At 34.8% G+C, this 22,318-nt stretch overlaps 3 protein-coding genes across 4 annotated transcripts; all 3 read left to right on the forward strand.

The window, feature by feature from the left end:
- The first annotated feature begins 1,454 nt into the window (after positions 1 to 1,454).
- LOC145576870 (uncharacterized) lies at positions 1,455 to 4,331 on the forward strand. The gene is made up of 2 exons (XM_081634570.1): positions 1,455 to 1,777; positions 3,965 to 4,331. The coding sequence occupies exons 1-2, from the start codon at positions 1,597 to 1,599 to the stop codon at positions 4,243 to 4,245; spliced, it is 462 nt and encodes a 153-aa protein (XP_081490696.1). The 5' UTR covers positions 1,455 to 1,596; the 3' UTR covers positions 4,246 to 4,331.
- A 2,222-nt stretch (positions 4,332 to 6,553) lies between these two features.
- LOC145576871 (putative folate-biopterin transporter 4) lies at positions 6,554 to 12,531 on the forward strand. 2 transcript variants are annotated; one of them, XM_081634571.1, is made up of 7 exons: positions 6,554 to 6,826; positions 8,783 to 8,910; positions 9,616 to 9,837; positions 10,046 to 10,504; positions 10,973 to 11,170; positions 11,295 to 11,432; positions 11,949 to 12,531. In XM_081634571.1, exons 1-7 carry the CDS (start codon positions 6,746 to 6,748, stop codon positions 12,208 to 12,210), a joined length of 1,488 nt encoding a protein of 495 aa, XP_081490697.1. In that variant the 5' UTR covers positions 6,554 to 6,745; the 3' UTR covers positions 12,211 to 12,531. The 2 variants fall into 2 exon arrangements, with proteins under 2 accessions (XP_081490697.1, XP_081490698.1); XM_081634572.1 differs by lacking the exon at positions 8,783 to 8,910 and having other exon boundaries at positions 6,774 to 6,826.
- A 443-nt stretch (positions 12,532 to 12,974) lies between these two features.
- LOC145576872 (vacuolar protein sorting-associated protein 22 homolog 1-like) lies at positions 12,975 to 20,756 on the forward strand. Its single transcript, XM_081634573.1, has 7 exons — positions 12,975 to 13,158; positions 13,257 to 13,367; positions 14,747 to 14,882; positions 15,093 to 15,247; positions 15,641 to 15,748; positions 20,100 to 20,189; positions 20,278 to 20,756. Exons 1-7 carry the CDS (start codon positions 13,108 to 13,110, stop codon positions 20,386 to 20,388), a joined length of 762 nt encoding a protein of 253 aa, XP_081490699.1. The 5' UTR covers positions 12,975 to 13,107; the 3' UTR covers positions 20,389 to 20,756.
- Positions 20,757 to 22,318: the final 1,562 nt, after the last annotated feature.

A 22,318-nucleotide genomic window follows, 5' to 3' on the forward strand; every position in this document is an offset into this window, starting at 1 on the left:
TAAACTCACAAGGTGGTACATTTCTAGCCTAAGATCACCCTAACAAATAACAACAGCAATAAACTTTGGTTATTAAACACAATAAATTACAAGATCTAATGAAAAAGATTCAAACTTTTAATCATTTAGAAAAATCCATCCTTAAGTATACATATAACTGATGAAAATTGACAACAATTGAATTATAACCCAGATTAATTGGTCACTAATTGTCAAATAAGAAAGAGATTCAAAATGTTAATTTGGCAAAATATAAGAAAATCCCTTTAATAACTAGAGAGAAAACTTTAAAATTACTGTGTAATTTAGCATAAAATGGGGCAAAATCAATTGACAATCAACAGAAAAAAATAGTAAAACAACAAAATATTTGAGCAATATAAATTTATGATGAAGAAACAGAAAAGGCTGAGAATACAAGAACCTCTCACAGTCTCACCCAACAAAATCGTTGATTGATATAGCAGATTATAGCAGTAGAAGAAGCTTCAAGAACAAGAGGAGAGTGGGAGATAATACACAGTGAGTTAGTTTGGTTTATATAATACCGGCGCCTAGAAATATGCTGGATGAGTGATTAACCTAACCATACCAAATTATCAAGCCCATATTTGAGCCCAAACCATAATGGATCAAGTAGTGCTTCTATTTTTTGGGTAATTTTGACCCCATAGTAAAACTAATTGGAAATAGTTGGGATTTGCAACGTTTTTGTTAGGAGACTCACCTACCATAAATTAGGTATGTGTCCCGAGTCGAATTCGGACGTAGTTGGAGCTAAGCTCTGGTGAACCATGTAGGCATCTTAAAAAAAAAAAAAAAAAAAAAAAACAAACATGTTAAATGGGTGGTCAACTCAATTTTTTTGAGTTGTATTGACATTAAGTTGATTTTTACTGTAACTTTGATTTATAAAGTGACTTTTGTTGATGTACTTCGAAGTTCCAAAGGTATTGAGGAAAAAAAAAACTCATGCTCAACTTGTATTTGATAATATTGGAGCAAGTTTAAATTTGGAATTATGTATTACTAAAATAACGCATGACACGAACTTACCTACCCAAACTTGTGCCATATGATATAATATACGTCTCAACAAACACATGAATGACCTCTCTTGCCACAACCTTATCATCGCTTGCCACAACCTTACCATCACAACCTTAAGACTGATTCAGTTTACCTTATTTCACTTATTTCATTTCTTCTAAATTTAAATGAGTCGGGAAAAATAAGATCCAATAAGAGTTATTCAAATACAAATTATAACTAAAATAAGTAAAAATCAATTAAATAGAACACAAATTTGTTTAAATTTACTTTACATAAAATTATACAAAAATATAAGCTAACATGACCTTAATACAGAGTCCAATTTCTCCCATAGTCCATCTACCCAAAGGCCAAAGTCACTGAAAATCTTAAGAAGAGGTCAACAAAAGAAAGAGGTCAACAAAAGAAAAGTGCACACAAAGTGAAATAAGAAACCTCTTTAAAACAAAGTGATTGAACTCCATCAAAGCAATACCAGAAGCAGGATTCAACCCCAAAAATCAGGACTATTTGGTCTTCCAAAATTCAATAACACCGATAAAAATGGAGAAAGAATCCATTTTTGGTCATAATCTCAAACTTTCTGTTACTACTTTTACTCTCTTTTTATTGCTACTGGTATTGACTCCTAGTGCCATTGCTTGGACTGGTGAAATTATAGGCAGAGTTGTTTGTGATGTTTGTGGGGATTCTTCAATTGGCCCTGAAGATCATGTTCTTCAAGGTATCATCTTTTTCCTATTATTCTGTGTTGTGGATTACTTTATGATTTCTGATTATGTATTTAATAATGTTTTCTTGCTTATTTTTGGGGGTTTTGATGGGTATGTAGTATAATCGAGTTTTGTGGTTTATATGAATTGGGTTTTTGGATTAGTAAAAGTATGTACTGATTTTCGATGGAATTTGTTTTTGCCGACACTTAAATTGTTCTGTTTTAGGTATTGCCGACAGTGTGAAAATGGGGTTTCTTCTGATGGCATTTTTACTATTAATTGACTAGTACTTCTTAATTAAGAGTAATTCATTGATTTCTTGATCAAATTACAGTATATGGTTTTTTCTTATTACTATACTCATTGAAATATGATGATAGTGTTGATTGAGGATAGTTTTGAAGTGGGAAAGTGTAAAAGTGATCATTTGATGGGAAAGTGATCAAATGATCAACTAGCTGATACATGTAGGATGTATTTCATGAATCCCTTCCTGCATTGCAGACTTGCTTACTCCAAATTATGGGAACGGATTCTAAATACATTTTGCGCATTTCAATTTTTTGTTTGTAATGCTCTATGTGTGGGCCTTTCTTGTTATTGTTTAGGGTAAGGTTGCATAATCTGAACTTTGACAAAATCCATACTAAATACTGTTCTTGTAGTGATGTGGGACTACTTAGTTATTCAAGAGCATTCAGCCATGTCTGTACACTTGTACCAAAAGCTCATTGTCTTTTCTATATGATTTCCATTGGACTTGAGATTGATTTGTAAAGATTTCATCTCATGAAATAGACTGGTTTTCTGATGGTAAATATATACGAACAGTAAGAATTAAACAAGATGAAAGCTTGATATATTGCTTGATAATTCTTGAAAGCTTACAAAAGGTAGCTCGGCTACTACTCCCAACTAGTAGCTTTAGGCTATAATTCTCTTTCCAAAATTCTCTTGCAATTTCCATATAATCCTTGCCATTCTAGTTCTACTACAACTTTTTTATATACACAAGCTTCATTACAATAGGTTACCTACTTCTTAATTAGCTATGTCTTCTACTACTCTTCACCCCATCAATAATCAGACCAAGGATGCCGCTCCCTTAATGTTTCCTTGATGACTTTTGTCACGTTGTGCTGACGTGCCCCCAGCTGTGCTTCATTCTTGTCCCAGCTTCTCCTCTTTACACCCTCAAAGGTGGCTCTTTGGAGGTGGATACTGGGTCTATATAATATCTCATGGATGAAGTTGAACTTTGAGAAGTTGATTGGACACTCACATATGATAGAAGGCTTCTTTTTTGTAATTGTTTACTAAGTCAAACAACTCAAAGTCTAGAAAAGAGCTTTTGTGGGAATGTGGTTAGACAAGTACTGTATCAATCCTTGTGATTGCAGTAGCATCCTGGCTGAGTAGAGGGCAAGTCTTAGGGGCTTTCATGAATGTTCTTCTAGGAGCGTGTAAACTGTACAACGATCTCAAACTATAAACTCATCAAAACTTGTACAGATAAAGTATTTTTAAGTGATTTTGAAAAACTAATTAGAGTTTCTTTGCTGTTTTGGGTCTTTGAAGCTACCCGTCTTGGGGATTCTTATCCTATTTTGGTTAATCTAACAGCCAACCCATCATCCCTATGCGTGTTTTCTCTCTACCAACAATGTCCTTGTATTATTCTTAGGAGATAGATTCATCTTAATATTCAGCTTATTTACATCCTGCCTTTAATGAAGCTAAAAGCTACAATTAGTAGGAAATGTGCCAAATGCTTTTAATTCTGGATAACATATTCAGTACTATATTAGATAATCAAATGTCAATTAAAATTATACATATTAGAAGTTTAGTAGTTGTTGACGTGATTGCTGATGTGCTGCTGCCAAATGGTGCTAGTCTACTGATGGTGGCATGTGCTATGGTAGGAGGTTCCATTCACTTGCTATATTGAGCATGTCTCATTCAAGTTCCTAATATAAGATAAGAGCAGGACGAATTTGTTGAAGCTTAAATTACCAAAACTAGGTGTAAACGTGTATTAACTCTTTTATTTCATGGGCTTAGCAATTTATAAATGAAAAAGAAAATATGTATTGATCAAATGTGTATGAGGCAAATACAGCATAGTAGTTTCTTGGCTATGGTAGCAGCTGAAGTAGCTAACTTTGTCATACTTCATAATGTTATTCATGCAGGGGCCGAGGTGGCTGTCCTGTGTATAACTAAATCTGGGGAGGTTGTGAACTATCAGGCGTTCACTGATTCCAAAGGAGTATATACAGTTGCAGAAACAATGTCTGAAAGTGAACGCTGGGATGCATGCCTAGCACGGCCAATCAGCAGTTTTCATGAGCGGTGTAATCATCTTGGAGATGGCAGCTCTGGAGTCAAGTTCACTTATAAGCGCCCTTCTGGTTATTCCTACACTCTTAAGCCGTTTGTTTACCAGTTTGCTAATACCCCAATGTACTGCTAAGTTAACATGCTACATAATGGTGTGTAATACTCTGTATGCAATGCACACATTGAAGATAAATAGACGAGTTGCTGCTTAACTTATTATTCCGTTTTCTGTGTGAATATATATACTAGTATGTATATATATATTTTTTGTTTAGACAGCTTGTGTGACTGCGAGTATATATAATGAATCGTTGCTACAGTTGTTGGGAGAACTTTCCTCCAAAATGAGGCCTGACCAAGCTCGAATTGAATTCGGATTAGTTAAAGTTTAGTAGGCTTATATTATTATACAAGCTTGCTTAATGGAAATATAATTTAGGTGTGGATCTGCCTATTTAGATGTACACAAGGTCTCATGGAAGTATATTTTCAGAGTTATGGATGATCATAATAATCCCCTCAAAAAAAAAAAAAAAAAAAATCATCATAATATAAATTTAAAAATTAACAAATTAAAATAATACTACTCCGTAAAAGATAAAATAATAAATTAAGATAATGCTCTGTATAACAAACACAGCATAATTACAGCAAAAACACGGGTCGTGTAGGACTGTAGCTAACCAAATTAGCACCTAATTGACTCTTTGAAATGAATTTTTAGATATAAGTTTCACAACCATAACGGAAGGCCACAATATACAGACTTAATTTCCTAATTCCCCTGTTTATTTATTTTCTTCCCGTTATTTCTCTCCCCTAATTCCCCTGTCTTCTCCTCTCATTCCCCTGTTTTTTCTCCATATTAACCCTTTGTTCCTCTTTCTTCGAAAACAAGATCAATGTCTTCAGATTCTGGAAATAAAAACCCTTCTTTTCATTTCAATTATTCAATTTCTTCTATTATTTTTACTAATTTTCTTATTTTCCTATAATTTAAAATCGAATAAAAATGGTCCACTACTTTTTTTACACCTACTGTATTTTTAAACCTAGTTTCAGTTTGATAATGAAGAAAGGAAATCTTCTGCTTCGCTGATGATTTTGATTTTTTTTTCCCCCATTTTTTAACTACTGATTCTATTGTAACATAATTTCAATTTGATATTGGCAAAATGAAATCTTCTAAAAATGGTCAATATTTTTCTACGCAATTTTCTGTCTAAAAGGCTGATCTTCTAAATGCTGGTGAATCTTCTCTTTTGATTTTTTTTGTCTTTTTTTTATTTTTATTTTTTGCTCTTCATTGGGAGTTTTTTTTTAATAGAAAGTAATAAAAATAAGGACAAATCGGTAATTTAAATACCCTAAACCCTGAACCTCTAACCCTAAACCTTAAACCTAAACCCTAACCCTAACCCTAAACATTTAACCCTCAACCTAAACCCTCAGCCTTAACCCTAAACCCAAACCCTTAAATCCTAACCCTTAAGCCCTAACCCTCAGCCTTAAACCATAGACTTATATCCTTAACCCTAACTCTAAACTCTAATCTAAGCCCTAACATCGTAAACCCTAAACTAGTCTACCTACTCATAAATCTATTTCTTTTTACTTGCACCATTTCATATTTTATGCATGCCAATGCATTATTTCAATCTCACTTATATTTAATAAGCAACAACTAATTTTTTTTAAAAATAAATTTCATGCTATTAAATTAAAGCATAAACTGAGTGTGTAAAAGTCTGTTCAAAAAAAAAAAAAAAAAGTCAAAATGCTTCAGACAAGATTCGATCACATATAAATATTGCCCCTTTACATCTAACAACCAAGCTAACTTCCATTTAATTTTCACTCTAATTAAAGTCACACTAAAGAAGTATTGCTTAGATGTTGAGACCTAACTAATTTTTGGCTAGAGCAAACATGGGCCAAATAAATCATGCTACCATTGTATAAGAAGTATATATATTGCCCTAGGGGTAAAGGTGACTCCCCTTCACAGATTCTCAAATATACATTGTTAGAGGCAATAATTTAAGTGTCGAAGACTTTGACCTTAGGACCATTCTAATTCTAAGAGCTCGAAGTTGATCTTTTTAGAGATCGTAATGACTCAAAGTCAATTTATACGTGTCTATTCTATCAATATAGTAAGCGAATCAAAGCAAGTAAATAACTATAATTTTTTTTTTTTCTGGGTGGAGTGAAAGGTGTAAATAGTAAACATCCATGATTGAATGATCTACCCCTATTGTCAGTCAATAGGTTTGTTCTCAAGTTTTCACAAAGTTGAACGTAACAAATTCAACAAACCAATGAAAGTGAGGGAACAACTAACAGGACCCAATGATTCTCCGCCACGTGCACCCCTCAATCCTTGCTGGAATTTTCTTACAACTCTTTTCCCTTTTTATTTATAAAAAAAAAACTAACTTCGCCCGTTATATTGCCAGAAAACAGTTCGCATCAGAAAAACTTCAAATGCTGATGAATTTAACGAGTTCATGAAATATTTTATACAAAAAATTCCCAGTAGTTATTATTGTTTAATTTTAATTTCTGGGGTTTATGCAGCTATTATTCAAAGGTCGAGACATTGATCATTTGGCGCAAAAATAAAATCGACGATGATAGAATGGTCGAAGCAGCTCAAATCCGCCTTTGGGGCTTCTTTCATATGGCTCATTTGTTTGATCTACTTTACCCAGGTTAATTTTTCTATGATTTTCATTTTTTTTTCTGGGTTGATGATTTTTTGGGAATTTTGATTGTTATTCTTTTTCTGGGTATGATGACATTTTAGTTTTATGAAATGGGGTGTGATTTTTTAAAATTAATTAATTTTAGATTTATCTGGGCTAAATTTGCGATTATGTGGTTCTGGGTTTGTGTTTTAGACCTAGGATTGATAATGTTCATGGTTATTGCTACTTAATTTTTTTAATTTGCCAGTTTATAGGAAAAGTCGTTGTGATTTAATGATTTTGGCCTGAAGTAGTAAGTAGTTGATGGAGTTATGAAGTGAGATACTTATATTAAGATCATAGTAGATGGTTAATCTTCTATAGTTGGCCTATTTGAATTGGTTAGAGTTGGCAAATTCCAGTTGGATCAGCCAATCTTGAGATGGGGTAGAAGAATGTGTTTTTAATGATTTGGAAAGTATAGGGGTTCAGGTCTTCAGGAGGTAGAGAAGTCCCTGGCTTTGATTCACACCCGGCCGCCTCATTAGGGTATTTTTATTTTTCTAAAGAAATTACCATGGTAGACATTGTTGGTGGAACTTTTGAACTGATGGTAACGTTAAGAAAATTTTATTTAGTTACTTTTGGATGGGATCAAGACTAGTAGAGGTGCTGATCTATAGCCTTATAGGATACATATGAAACATATTGAGTCTAATAGGAGAATGTGGTTGGCACTTCAATTTAGCATGCTACAATGATAAGTTATTCCATAGCTTGTAGAGGATTGGATGTAATGTTTACAATGGAGTTTGCCTTAGTGACTTGTAAGCTAAATCAGCCTTTGATAATACTAATGTCCTCCCAAAGTTTGTTGCTGGGGTGGTAGATTGGCAGCTTACAATTTTCTGCTGAAAAAATCAGATCAGACGTGTGGCGCTTCAAATTTATAGGTGAATTAAAGTTTGTGCTTGGCTTAGTGACATATTGATGCTTTGGAAGGGCGAGAAATTAGCTATGAATGCAGCACATTGGTGCAGGTAGCTCTGGTGTGTGAAGTCTTGAAGGTTTTCATTGATTTGAATAACTTGAAGAGGTTATTATATATGTTTATGAGTCTTCATAAGTCTTGGTGCATATCTATGTTTGTCTTTTGGTGTAAGTTGGGTGTTGGGTTTTGCAAACAAGAGAGATGTTTTCATTGGTGTGAGAGTGAAGATGTTGAGGAAAAAGTAATCCCATGCCAGTGTAGACTGTAGAGAGTGATAGCAAAGTCTGATTAAGAACAGCGAAAAATACTTTATTAGGGCCAACCCTTGTGTTTGCGAGCAGCTATTCTTATTAAGAAGGTTCCTTACCTGAATGTTAGGGCTGATTTATATTTGCAATCTTGGTCATTCATTCAATGGTTATAATGTTGATTAGGCCTCATAATTCTATCTTCTTTACCTTTTTGTGAGGGGGTATAGGTGTCTCCCAGGATATGGCCTGCGAACAATTAACACTGATTGCTGATATCCGATATTTTATTTTGCAATACACTTATCTATAGATAATAGATTGTATATATTTTTGTAGGTTGTGGCTATTACTTCTCTCCTTAAGTGTAGTTAAGCTGCTTTAGCATTTTACTAAACCAAACTGATGGTTTCATCAGTGTTCTGGAGTATAATTATCAAGCTTTTACTCTCTGTCTGTCACTCTGTCTTCCACTTAGACACATGACACTATGACAGAATAGTGAACTATGTTCTGACAGGAATATTGTGTTTAAGGGTCAGAAATGGAGCAAACACTAATACCCTCTTCCCATTTGTCAGTTTTATGTGACCTTTTGTTTCCCCTTTTTCTATTTTTTTTGGGGGTGGGGGTAGTGATGTGTTAGTGCTGTTGGGGCCTGGAATTTCTGCGGCAATGCTGCTGATTCTTCCTTATTGTTTTTAATGATTGGCTTTTGTCCTTGAAATTTGTCCAATGCAGGGTTTTAGATCCTTTGTGTGGACAGCAGTTTCTTACCATCTAAAGGACGATCTGAAGCTGTCTCCCTCAGCATCCCAGTTTGTAACCTCGGTAGCATTTTTTCCTTGGAGTATAAAACCATTATATGGGTATGATTTTATTATTACTTTTGAATAAGTATGCTACTTCTATAAAAATAGACGTACTTGTACCCGTATACTGCCAATTCTAGTTATTTTAGACAAGCTTAGTTTTTTTTGGCATGTGCATATGCATATGCATACTTAGTCAAAGTATACACTTCATTTTTGCGTAGTGTGCCAACTGCCAAGGGATCCATTCGCACGAGGTAATCCTCAAGGGAATTGTCAATGCATAACCAACTTCCAAGGATTCAATTTTAAGAAATATTTTTTTCCCCAAATAAACATCCATTTGTATGCTTCCGTACGTTGAACATATAGTTTGATCCATATGAAGATTTTATGATGTCTCTGAATATTTGTTGATAGAATAGTGGTGTTTTCCTGGCATGCTCTTGATTATGCATGTAATCAAGATATTAAATTTTTCTATCATTATTGTAAAATATTGTATTTTAATTTTACCATGCAGATTGTATTAACTACTAAGTAATAACTTCCCCTGTTGCTTCACATAATGACATTTGGGGAAGTGTACTGAAGCATTCTGTATATTTGCTAAAGTAATATTGTGGTATAATTTTACCATGTAGATTTGCATTAGCTACTAAGTAGTACCTTCCTTTGATGCTTCACATAATGAGGGTTATAGAGCATTCTGTATATTTGTTCTTTCTGTTGCTGATGCTTGTGGTTTGCTCTTATTTGCAGAATTATATCAGATTGTATACCCATAAGAGGGAGGAGAAGGACTCCATACTTATTTATTTCGACAGTGCTATCTCTAGTGCCATGGATTATGTTAGGCCTAAATGCATCACTGAGATCGTCCAAAGTGCCACTCATGTTTTTTTTAACAGCACAGAATATAGGCTCTGCCATGGCTGATGTTGTAGCTGATGCAATGATTGCAGAAGCTGTAAGGTTTGAGAGGTATGTATATTAATGTCAATCTTATTCTTTGCTCAAGTTGCATGAACTGATCCAAGATTTAGTATAAAATGAAGAGCTCTTGGAAACATCATAATATTTCTCTATTGCTTGCCAGCCTGCTTCTGCCAGATGCATATATGTAAATATTTTTATGTCTCACTTCATTTTATTTATTTATTTAGTTATATATTTATTTATTTATTGATAGGGCTGCATTTGCTGGAGATCTTCAGTCAATTTCTTGGATGTCCATGGCCTTGGGAGGAATCTTTGGGAGTTTATTGGGAGGATATGTACTGAGTAACTTGCAAATAGATGCCATATTTCTGCTGTTTGCCATTCTTCCAGCTTTACAGCTTGTGTCTTGTGGTTTGGTTGAGGAGAGTCCTGCAAATTCCAAAGATTTAAGTGAAGATTCGAATTCGACAAGCTTGCATATGAGTAATGGTGATGATAATGCAGAAAATGTGGACCGTTTAACTAATGGTTTCTCCAAAACTGGCACTTCAAGGAGAAAGAAGAGCCAAAAAAATAGAAAGAAAGCAATTTCGTCCAATAACTCTCCGAAGCAAGTCAAGAATAAGTCATTAGCATTACAATGGTTTTACTCGTTGAAGACTGCCAGTTACAGTTTATTCAATGCTTTTAGACAGCCTATCATATTGAGGTAAGAAAATTACTTGGAGTAATAACTTTACTCATCGGCACTAAAAAGCTAAACATTGTGTTTTTGGGCCATTTTATTAGATAACCGTCAACAGGTAAATGACTTAGATTGTGTGACCTAAAAAGATATCTTGATTTTGGAATTTGAGTAGTATGGTGACATGATATGATCTGGACTGTGGACTCTGTTTTTTTAAGACGATGTTGTATTGGCTGAAATCTTGGCTTGATTTGGTAAACTTGGTTGATATAAGTTTGGTCAATTTTGCGTAAGGTAAATGGTCCTTGCTTTCCTTGGCATCATTTCTTCCCAATTCACCATAATGTCTTGATAAGATCATGTTTCGAATGTTGGTTCATTCGTGCTCATGTCTCTTGTGAAGTGAATCATGTTAATAATTTTTTTATTTTCCATTATGCATGATGGATGTGTTCAACCTCTAATCATTATTTTCAATTGGAAGGCTAGACCCATGGCTTGGTTTTTCTTGGCACACATTACCCTCCCCAACATTTCAACCGTGATGTTCTACTATCAGACTGAGTTGTTGAACTTGGATGCGTCCTTCCTGGGAAATGTACGAGTTGTGGGCTGGCTAGGCCTGATGCTTGGAACTTCCATTTACAACAAGTACTTGAAGAGAAAGAAGCTACAAAAAACTCTTATGTAAGTAGTTTGTGAATTTTATTACCTACATGCTTATTCTTGTTTATTGCACTCTTCCCTTTCTGTAGACATACTGACTGTGAGTGTGTGATGTGTCTGATGCTCTGTCAAAAATGCTGTGCAGGTGGGCCCAGATTGCATTGTCTTTGCTAATTCTCATAGACATGGTTTTAGTTTCTAGAGCAAATATTGCATACGGGATTTCAGATAAAATGTTGGTCTTATGGGGGACTGCAGTTGCAGACGCAATCAACCAGTTCAAGTAAGCTTCTATTATTACTCGCATATCAGAACCTGCATCTCTATCTTTGCTTTTTTTTTTTTATAGTCAACATCTTGGGTGACTCATTCAGTCATTTCTACATTATTTTTTGTATTTTCTGCTTGTCCACCTTATTTCCAATTGGGAGGGGAGAGACACAGTCACATAACCAGTCGATTGTAGTTGCATGGGACACTGTTATTTTCTTATTTCACTTTGAAGTTTTTACTTGTGATTGTGGACTTTCTCCCATAGTTTTGCTGTCTGTTGCAGTCATCCAGCCACATTTGATATCATTATATTCTGATTTCACTTCGAAAGAATGTTGTTATATATTCTCTGTTTCTTCTCTGATTTCATTTGTGAGGAAAACATTTCAGTTGAGATTGATGGAGTACTGGTTGTGTCAGGAATACTTGTGATTGCTTGTTTATGTAGTGATTTCTTTTCCTTTTTTTTTTTCTTTATTTAAATACTGTGATATTGACATGGTTTCATTTCTTGATGTGAAAACAGGTTAATGCCATTTCTGATTTTATCAGGACAGCTGTGTCCTCCAGGCATTGAAGGGACCTTGTTCGCTCTATTCATGTCGATAAACAATTTTGGATCCACCGTGGGCTCATTTGTTGGTGCTTGGTTGGCATCGATTTTGAACATTTCTTCGGGTTCTTTTGACAACCTTCTTCTTGGCGTCGTTATTCAGTTCTTTTGTTCATTCATCCCCCTGGCATTTCTCTTTCTGATACCTAAGGATGCCACTGGCTTGTCCGCATAGATAGGTTAATTTAGAAACTTACTATTCAATACAGACTATACAGTGAAGACATCCATCTTTGGTCTCTTAATTTCGTTCTCACTGCCTTTTGTTATCTCCCTTTTCACAGCTAGCACAGTATAGAAAGATCATTGATTAGATTGTTGAGAGATCACGATATACCATAGAAAATGTAGAGGTGTAGATTCATAGCTCTGGCTTAGAGCTAGATTTTTATTCTTGGAAATTTTGTAAAACGATTAGTTGTAAACTATGTAGCTACGAGAAATTGTAGCATGACTTTCCACCGGAATTCAATTGATTGCTTTATCATTGTTCATGGATGAGTATAATGTTTATCCGATGTAGCTGTAGCTTCTTCATGAATAGTGTGATGCAGGTAATCGCTCCAATTATGAATAATGTGAGACAATTATATGCCTAAAATGTTTGTTTATCAATATGCACCATAATATGATGTTGATTGTCTCTAAACTTTTGTGATTTAATAATTTAACTCGGATCGATCCCATAACCTCGAGGTTATAAGATGGGAGTGCTATCATCAAGCCAACTCCACATCCTTATAATTTAACTCTTATTAATAGTGTTTGAACAATTATACACTCTAAAATTATTTATTTTTTTTATCCTTATTTATATTATTTGATCTTTTTACTTTTAATAATAATGCGTGGACATTATACCCCTAAAATTTATACCCATTTTTGCTCATTAGTTGCCAACAATTTAAAAAGCTTTCCCAACGTAAGTTTTGTAAATCAAGGACCTCAAATTATTGATTCGTTGGCATCAAAATCAGACTGGTAAAACCGGTAAACTGAACTCACACACACATTCTCTCTCCTCTTTCTCTTTTTCTCCAACGGCGTAAGAGTGTGAAATCTCGCCGGAAAAATGAGGCGGCGACCGGGAATCGGAGGTTTACAGTCATCTGCTGCTACTAGGGTTAGTCCTTCATCATCTTCATCTTCCAATTTTTCTTCGATTTATTTTCACAACACCCAAAAAAAAATTTGAAATATTGATTTTGAAGAATATTGCAGAATCAATTTCGAGTAGTTGGAGAAAATATAGCCTCCATGAAAACCGATGTTATGAAGGAGCAATTATCCACTTTTCGTTCTCAGCTCGAGGATTTCGCCCGCAAACATAAGGTTTTTGTTTTATAATTAGTTTTAGATATTTTTATTGATTATTATTATGTAGCAACAATTTAGGGTATGATTTGAATTTCTTTGATGTTCTTGGTAATTATTTTAGAAATAATATATAGTAAGGATTAGAATTACATTCTGTTTACCCCTATTCTTAATTTATGAGCTGTTATTTCAAAAAAAAAATATGAGCTGTTGATTTTTATCTTATTTGTTTCTGAAATTAGATGGTATTAAATGGGATTTGTTACAGTAAAGTTATTGATGTCAAGGTGAGGTAGCATTGAGTATAAATTTTTGTAGTAATTATTTTTGTGAAGAGGGAATTATAAGATGAGCAGGGAAATAAGCTACCTGCAACTGACTTACTAGAATGTCTAGATACTGTATATAGCTTAAAAAGTCATTTGCTTGAAATCCCGGACCCCATCCGAAAGATGATAGAAAGAATTACAAGAAGAGAGTTTTTGGAAAAGATGATAAAGGTTTTAATTGTTTGAGTTTTAGACTAGAAAGTAGATAAAGAAGTGCCTTTAGCTGTCCTTACCTTTCCCGACCACTGTTTAGTTTGATGTGGCTGGAACAAGCTAGGGTATGGTATAGAGCTGCAAGTGTGGTGGGGTGATACAGAATGTGCAGGACCCTTCGACAAGTTGTTGTTCATGTCTTGAAGGAACTAAAAGTACCCAAATTATTTGCGGTTGTGCAAAAGAATTGAATGAATTCATCCGCAACACAATTTTTTGATTTCCTATGTTTACTAGAGCTTTCTTTCATAGCAATAGGATTCCTAGTTGGAGGCATTTTTTGAGAAAAGGAAAGGGATAAAGTTCTTGTTTAATCTATTATCTCTTGGATTTAAGTTTGATTTCTCGAGTCAGATGAAGTAATGTATTATGATATGAAATTTGAATGGATAGACTTATACTAGTTAGTGTACTGAATAGTGAGGCAGATAAGGTAAGCATTGGAGTATGTGATAGTTCATTTTGCATTAGCGTGTATTGACCGGGGGGGGGGGGGGGGGGGGGGAGGGTTTACCGAGTTAGTGATTTGTACTGAATAGTTAGACAGATAAGGTAAGTATTGGAGTATGTGATAGTTCCTTTTGTGTGTGCGTGTATTTGTGGGGTGGGGGGGGGGGGGGGAGGGGTTGAAGTAAGGGCACATGCCCCTCTCATTATCATTCACTGTCATTGATTGACTAAGTATACATTATGATTACTGTTTACATGGTCTTGAGCTTAACCAAAAAATTTTATACTTGGGACCTTGAACTATTAAAACTTAAATGCAGAAGAATCCTTTTAAACTGTGCAAATTGGCAAAAAGCAGAGATGATATTGTAATTCTATTTTTCACTTTTCATTTTTCTGCAGAATGATATACGGAAAAACCCGACATTCAGAGCTCAATTTCATGAGATGTGCTCTAAAGTAGGGGTGGATCCTCTTGCCTCAAACAAGGGTTTTTGGGCAGAGCTTTTGGGAATTGGTGACTTTTATTATGAACTTGGTGAGTGTCATGCTGTCTCAGCTCTTTTGTATGATTCATTTGTCGACCATTCAATATAGTATATTTACTGTGGCTTTGCTAAATTTTACAAGTATATATTATGATGCTTTGCCTGCTTTGGCATATGATAATAGCTGCCTTTGCTTTTGTTGTGATGCATTTTTATTCATGTCTAGTATTTTCTGATACATCTTCTTGTTGCCTAGAAAGGGGTGCAAATTGTTGAAATATGTTTGGCCACCAGATCGCTCAATGGAGGCTTGATAAACTTGCAGGAGTTATTAGACCTGCTACGTTTGAAGCGCAAAAATGCCCGTGAACCTGTATCAGAGGATGATTGTTTGCGTGCTATATCTAAACTGAAGGTATTGCAAGTTGCTTGTATTGCTAGAACTTATTCTTTTGGTCAAAACATGTAAAAAATCGCATACATTTACTTGTGATATTGTGCAGCAAGTGCACATGGCTGTCAATGTTAGCTTCAACGTTATTGTCTTTTTACTTGGATGCACTTGGCATCATGTATAACTAAAGTGACTTTGATCAGAATTTTGTACTGATTAAAATAATTGCTCTTATGACTGTTGCTTTGAGCGTGCCATACCATCCTTATGGGGGACTTTAATCAACTTAAATTATTTAAGATCAAAACACCTAGTTGCAGCTTCTGAGTGCACCATTGTGCTTTCAATTCGCACATTATTAATCTTAATGCAGGGTGATTGCAATAGACTTACATTTGTCATGCCCATTTTTAGGTTTTAGGTAGTGGGTTCGAGGTGATATCTGTTGGCAAGAAAAAGCTCATACGGTCTGTTCCAACTGAGTTGAACAAGGATCACAATGAAATCTTGGAGCTTGCTCAGGTTTTTTATTGCCTTTTTTTTTAAGTCTTGCAAATTGCTTATTTTACACTTTGTTTGATTTCATTGTTTTGTCTACAATCCACACTTATTACTGTATAATTGTCTTTCGTAGATGTAATATTGTAAATTTGTTGTGTAGTGGTTACTAATTTACAAAGCCTACCCGTCAGAGATTTGTTTGTAGGACTGTATACCTGCTTAAAATTTGGAAGTGTACTTTGACACAGCTGATTTGTTTCTTGTATATGAATTTTTTTACATGCTATAGTCTATAATGGCAGTGGATAACTCTGAGACTGGGTGTGGATTGATGGTTATCAGATTCAGAACTTTATCTTCCCCTGGGACCTGCTTTAGAAATTGTGTTATCTCCAACTGATAAATATATTGAGAAGCCTGGAGTGAACAGTAGGAGATTGACGTATCAGAACAGACTGATTCTGTAATCATATACTCCGTATAACATAGGCAGAAAGTGTGAGCACTCCCTCAGTCCCTTGTTTAGAGGATATAAATAAGAGCTTTTAGATTTTGAATCCTTGGATTCTCTTCCACAAGAGCCCAAGTTGATCTACTAAAAACCTCTGCCTGATATTTGTAATGTCTCTCGGAGTGTTGGGGACCATGAAAAGGTAGGAAAGATGTCGGTGTCTTAGCATTGTTGAGTTTTTTGTGAGGAAAGGGAATGGAAGAGAGATAAAACTTAAAAGATCCAATTTGGAGATTCCTAGCATTCTATGTGATCTTAAAAAGACAAGATAGAATCTCTCTTAATTTCTTGCCAACACAGTCCAAAATTGCTATTCAGTGCATTTCAAGAATCTTTGACATTTTTTACCCAATGATATCATGTGACTCCTGCCATTTCTAGCTCAGTATGGGTAGATAACTAGATATGAAAACTTTTATGCCTCATACTCCAATGGAGCACTATGAAAATATCCTAGCTATGCCCAATGTGGTTTTTGATAATAACCAATTTTGTCTGTGATATAAGGTGCTTATTTACAGGCTTTCTTCCGTGAGTTTTAATAATAAAAACATTGTTTTTATTATGATATATGATTTTAGCAGTTTAGCACCTTGGAATGTATACTTTTGTTGATTGTAGTCTGTCAGGGGGTTTTTATTTTGACTTCTGATTGTTCTGAGCCTTCTACTGAAGAAACAACATAAGACTAGATTGCAAGAGAGAGAGGAAGGGAAGGGGAGGATGTAAAACTGTTGATAGGGTGTATCATTGGGAAAAAAATATCTTTTTTTTGGAAGTAATAAAGGATTTTGGAATAAAAGCTCCCCATTAATTTGTTATTTTTTTTTACTGATGGCTTATAAAGCTAAAATGTTGGTGACTGCTACCTAATTAAGAACTAATGATTATAATTGATTTGGATCTTAGAAGGTAACTTACCTTCCTAACCCATCTACTGGAGGAAGTGTTCCTGGATTTGTTAAATTATGTTATATAGAAGTAATAGGACTGCTTTACCACTGATATGTCTATTATTCTATTTTTTTTTTTTCTTTGCTTAGATTTTTCATTAGTGTAATAAATTTGGAAAAGGAATTAGTGTTGACCTTGGTAATTTTGCTTTAGGCAGTGTTCTACCCTTGATTGTAGCAATTTCATTATTAATTGCTTCTCCACATTGTTTTGAAGTCCAAATTACTCCCATGTGCTTTTTACTTGCAATGATCAGCATGCACTCTTTTAAAGCTTGGTTGATAGGTTTAGATTAGGTTTGTATCTTGAGACTTGAAAGTTTCTCTTTCTCAGTCTCCCATAGATTTTGGCTAACTTGATTTGGTTTTATCTACCTGTATGAATTTAGTCCTTACTTCAACCATAGACTTGAGCCCTATCATCTTTTAGGGAAACCTGACTCAGAAGCACATACATTCTCATTCCATTCCTGTTGCATTGATCCCTTGATAATTGATATGCATTATGACCTCAATGATATAATGCCTTTTCCCTCTTGGACTGCTGATCGATAATGAGCTCTATAACATAATAATCAAGGTTGCAAATGTCTATTGTGGATACATGACATACATCTGGTGATGGATTTCACGGATTGGCCATAGAATGAATTATGATTGACTATCAGAGTTCATATTGTTTCTTTTTCAATATGTTCTGAAGCAGAAGCTGTAGCTGTAGTGCTGTACTTTTGAGTATTTGCCAAACAAACTTCCATTTGAGAACCTGGATCTTAAGTTGTTAGAATGCATCTTTTTAACTTTATATGGCTCTTATTAGTGTTGCTGTAATGCCTTATTGGAAAGGACATGTCTTTCAGGATTCATAATCTCAATTGTGTGAAATCCTTATATCTTTTCTATCTGGCCATATTATGTTAGAAGAAAATAAACCTGACTATGTTGTCATTAACATTTCAACGGAGAGATACAGTCTTTATTTATGCTCTAACCTCTGCCCTCAAGGTCAATGGGGCTTGATGGGTTGGCTTTTGATGTAATTTGCAAACATAGTATACACTGTAGAGCTGTTTACTTATTGAGATAAAAGGGGTAGGTTTTTTAGGATGCTAACATAAACATAATCTTTTATACTAGGGCCTGATAGAGCTTCTGATAAACTCATTAGTGATCTCAATGTAATATTTTATTGCTTGCACCTTTTCTTTTATAGTGAGATATTACTTAAAAATTATGCTATCTTATGTGTTTATTCAAAGGTCACTAATTAACTTTTGCTAGTTAAATGCAACTTCTACGAAAACAATGGACTCTTCATGTTGTTCCTATTTATTGATTCACACACTTATTGTATTTGTTTAGTGTTGGATAATTCGTCTCCCAACAATGTTCTTTCTGGAAAAGTAATATCTGATTCAGGCAAGAGACCGACAGACCAAGCTAATTCTTTTTCCTTGTGTCTCATTAGAGTTAGTTAAAGAAGAACTTACATGACATGTGTAGTGTAGTTTCTCACCTGGTCTTGTCTGGTTCCTGGGGCAGGCCGGTCTGAGTGGCAAATCCTATTTGGCCCATTAGATAATATTGCTGGATTTTGGGTAGAGGGTAGACAAGTTTTGGGTCCAGGCATTCAAGTTAAAGTAGGACTGGTTCCTGGCCGGTTCATCTTGTCTAAGCTGACCTGACCCGTCTGAATTCTGATCTATAATGTTATATTGGTACCGGAGATATTTATGTCGTATATATGCAGTGTGCCCTCTGAAACAGGTGCTTACAACTTATGTTATCTTACCGCTACAGTGCTAATAGCTTCTGCATTGGATTTGCTGGTAGACCCCTCTTAGTTGCTTCTTCCCTTATAAAATTGCAAGGAATCAATATTTGGGGGAAGGGCATATTAGTCAGTCTATTAGTATTAACTTGGGAAATATGCTAAAGGTTTGTTAGGAGAGTTTTTCTATAAATAGGCCTCATTAGGAGGAATAAGAATATGTTGAATATTGTGATGTTAGTTATTGGGAGAGTGAGCGAAAGCTCATACTTGGAGAGCATCCACCTCTCGAAAGTGGAATTATCGTTCAATTAGCTGTAATTCTCATCTTAATACAACAATCATCATCTTCCTACTTAATTTCTGCCATTATTAGTATTGTAATCATGTCAGAAAGCATGTCAGTTCCTAGCAAAAATCCTCGACTTTATATTAAAAAGCAGATTATGCTGCAGTAATTGTCATATGAGGAGAGAATATTTTCTGTATTATTTATTTTCTTTTATCAAAGTCTCCACTATTTTCTGGTATACAGGGTTCAATCCATCCCTGTCATCAATCAGTTTGGGGAATCTTGTGCTTTTTACAGGTCCTTATTTGGCCTCTGTCCATATTGCCTTCTGTTGTTATGGTGAATAGATCTAGCATCATTAAGATTCTAGTTTGAAGAGGTCTAACAGGTCTGAAAATTAGCTTGAGGTGAAAAATATAATATCCTGTTATCATCCTATTTCATGGCTGTGGAGGTTTGTGTTTGTTTTTCTTTTTATACTTGCATGTAGTTTTCTAGGTTATGTATAAATTCTTAAACTGTTCTGAACTTTCATATGCATAATCTTCCTAGTTCGGAGTTGGAAGCTAGATGCTCTTGATGAATAGTTGCATCTTCATATGCCTATAAGAATAAAAGGGCAGTGGATATATAAAGTACATGAATGGTGGTCAGTGTTAAATTCAGATAGCTTATGCAAGTCTTACAGTCATGCAAAGTTGTCGAACTGAGATGGCTGTGCGCTTCATCTCATCTGAAAACCAATGCTCATATGAACTTGCTCTATATCGCTGACCATTTTTTTATTTTTGGGTCTTGTCTAAATGACTGATTTTATTTTCAATTGTATTGTATGTCACTTTTAGGCACAAGGCTATGTGACCGTAGAAGAGGTTGAAAGACGACTTTCTTGGTCATCAGGGCGTGCAATTGATGCTCTTGATACATTGTTAGAGGCGAGTCTTTATTCTATGCCTTCTGATCACAGTTTTACTTGTTAAAAACTTTCAGCTGGTCCTTACGGGATTGTGTTTGTGATTGCAGGAAGGTCTTGCAATGATTGATGACGGCCACAAAGATGGCAAACGCCGATACTGGTTTCTTTGTGTGTCTTCCATCTCCGCTGTTGTGGAAGCTGATACTATCGCACTGTGATCCTCTCAAGGCATGTAATATAATCTTAAGGGGAACACAACATGGACAATAGCCTAACAATACTTGACTGGGGCAGCCTTCCACTTATCGGACCCTAACTCTATAACATCATCTCCTTTTTGATGTGAATGTAAGATTTGTGGTATGCTCAACTCTGAATTAAATTTCGTGGTCTCCATTTATTACTCAAGAAACGTGGTCTGTTGCTGATGTTACGGCTGCTGACATTATAGATGACCAGTCCTAAAGCCATCGTAACACCTTGTTCACCTTCTTTCTACAATGTGGCGACAGGATTTTGTATTGCTTTCTGGGCTTCCAAAATGCTACATGAATCTATAGAAGTCATAACATTACCGTACTCCAAATTTACTTCTTTCTCACAAGACCTTGTCATTTCTTCCATTGCTTATGGCCTTATGCATTAAAGTTTTCACAATTTAGACGATATATACAGAAATAAATAAACAGCAAATTAAAACTACTTAATTGTAGGAAAGTCTTATCTGCGAATCTGCATTTAGTTGATTCGAACATACAATACTAATGTGTATTGTATTGCCCTGGGCCATCCAATCAGTGTAACAAAAATTTAAAGCCCTAAATCAAATTAAATTCCTTTAGCTAAATATTCGGTCCAAAGCCCTACAAACTTAAATAGTTTCCATCAGATTACTAGTCACATTTGCCCTTTTGAACTCGAATCCAATGCTTAGTAACTACATACATGTAAAGTATTTGTCGTACATTTGCTACAGGTTTTTTTTTTTTTTTTCTTCGTATGGTGTAAAAAAGCCCTAATGAAGGCAACACATGCCTGTATATATTGTAAAATCCTTTGTTATACGGGGTTAATAGCTCAATTTAGTAGAGCCCTTTTGGGTAGGAAATCTGTCTTGCATCAAAGTAGATCCTTGAGGGCTTGGGCGAACAATATCTACTAGTAGGCTTATGGTAATCCATATAACAGTCACAATCATTGTTGACTAACTGCAACCACAAACACCACTAAAAACTGGGGCAAAATTATGGAAACTGCAGCCATCATCAATTTCCAAGCTCTTTTGAAGCCTAGCATAATTGGTGCTAGAGAAGAGTTTTGAGGGACAGAGGAATATCCTTGAGGAGAGAGAAAGTTCTTAGTTAGTTAAAATGGTAATTTATAACTCCCTTATTCCCCTTTTGTTTGCACCATAGTCCACTTTATATGAGAGCTTTTTGGATTAAATGGTGCAAACAATAAGGGACACAGAGAGTAGATATGAAAGAATAGAATGAGTGACATTAAGAAAGAAGCGAGAAAAGTATAGCCATAAAATAATGGTGATGTTTGGTTGCACATAAAAATGGAGGAATTGAAAATTTCCATGAATTTAGAAATAAAGGACTTGTTTAGTGAGAATGTGAAAAGTGTAAAATCATGAGAATTTCCAATTTTCACAAAACATGGGAATTTATTACTCTTGGTAACTCAAAACTCTCATGGTTTGTAAACACCCATCTAACAAGCACACAAGTTTAGTTAATTCTTAGGAAATTTGATGTGTGATTTTAATTTCCATGAAATATAAATGCCCATAGGAAATTAATTCATTTGTCAACCAAACAATACCTAAATCGCAGCTTATTTTAGTTGGATCGGCTAATCAGCTTCAGCTAAGAATTTATGTGATCTGCAAATTCAGAACCAAAAAAAAACCCAAGAATCGATCCTAGAAAAATAAAATAAAGCATTAAATAATACTTTCTCGGTTCTTTTTTACTTGACCTGTTTCTTTTATCACGCTTGCCAATGCAAAACTTTAACGATCAATAACTTTAATTCTCCATAATTAAAAACATCTCATATAAATTTATTTTTTCTTATATATTATTCACAAAAGACGGTTAAAAAAAGAATAGTGAATAGTATAAAAATTAAAATTGATGA

Source organism: Chenopodium album, chromosome 13, assembly GCF_948465745.1.
Source record: "Chenopodium album chromosome 13, dcCheAlbu1.1, whole genome shotgun sequence".
NCBI classification, from domain to species: domain Eukaryota; kingdom Viridiplantae; phylum Streptophyta; class Magnoliopsida; order Caryophyllales; family Amaranthaceae; genus Chenopodium; species Chenopodium album.

Excerpts from the sequence above, each read along its gene's own strand:
- LOC145576871 (XM_081634571.1), top strand. The coding sequence starts at position 6,746 with ATGATAGAATGGTCGAAGCAGCTCAAATCCGCCTTTGGGGCTTCTTTC. Across the intron at positions 6,827-8,782 it reads GTTTGATCTACTTTACCCAG|GGTTTTAGATCCTTTGTGTG; the intron begins GTTAATTTTTCT and ends TGTCCAATGCAG. Across the intron at positions 9,838-10,045 it reads GAAGCTGTAAGGTTTGAGAG|GGCTGCATTTGCTGGAGATC; the intron begins GTATGTATATTA and ends ATTTATTGATAG.
- LOC145576870 (XM_081634570.1), top strand. The coding sequence starts at position 1,597 with ATGGAGAAAGAATCCATTTTTGGTCATAATCTCAAACTTTCTGTTACT. Across the intron at positions 1,778-3,964 it reads TGAAGATCATGTTCTTCAAG|GGGCCGAGGTGGCTGTCCTG; the intron begins GTATCATCTTTT and ends TTATTCATGCAG.
- LOC145576872 (XM_081634573.1), top strand. The coding sequence starts at position 13,108 with ATGAGGCGGCGACCGGGAATCGGAGGTTTACAGTCATCTGCTGCTACT. Across the intron at positions 13,368-14,746 it reads ATTTCGCCCGCAAACATAAG|AATGATATACGGAAAAACCC; the intron begins GTTTTTGTTTTA and ends ATTTTTCTGCAG. Across the intron at positions 15,248-15,640 it reads GTGCTATATCTAAACTGAAG|GTTTTAGGTAGTGGGTTCGA; the intron begins GTATTGCAAGTT and ends GCCCATTTTTAG.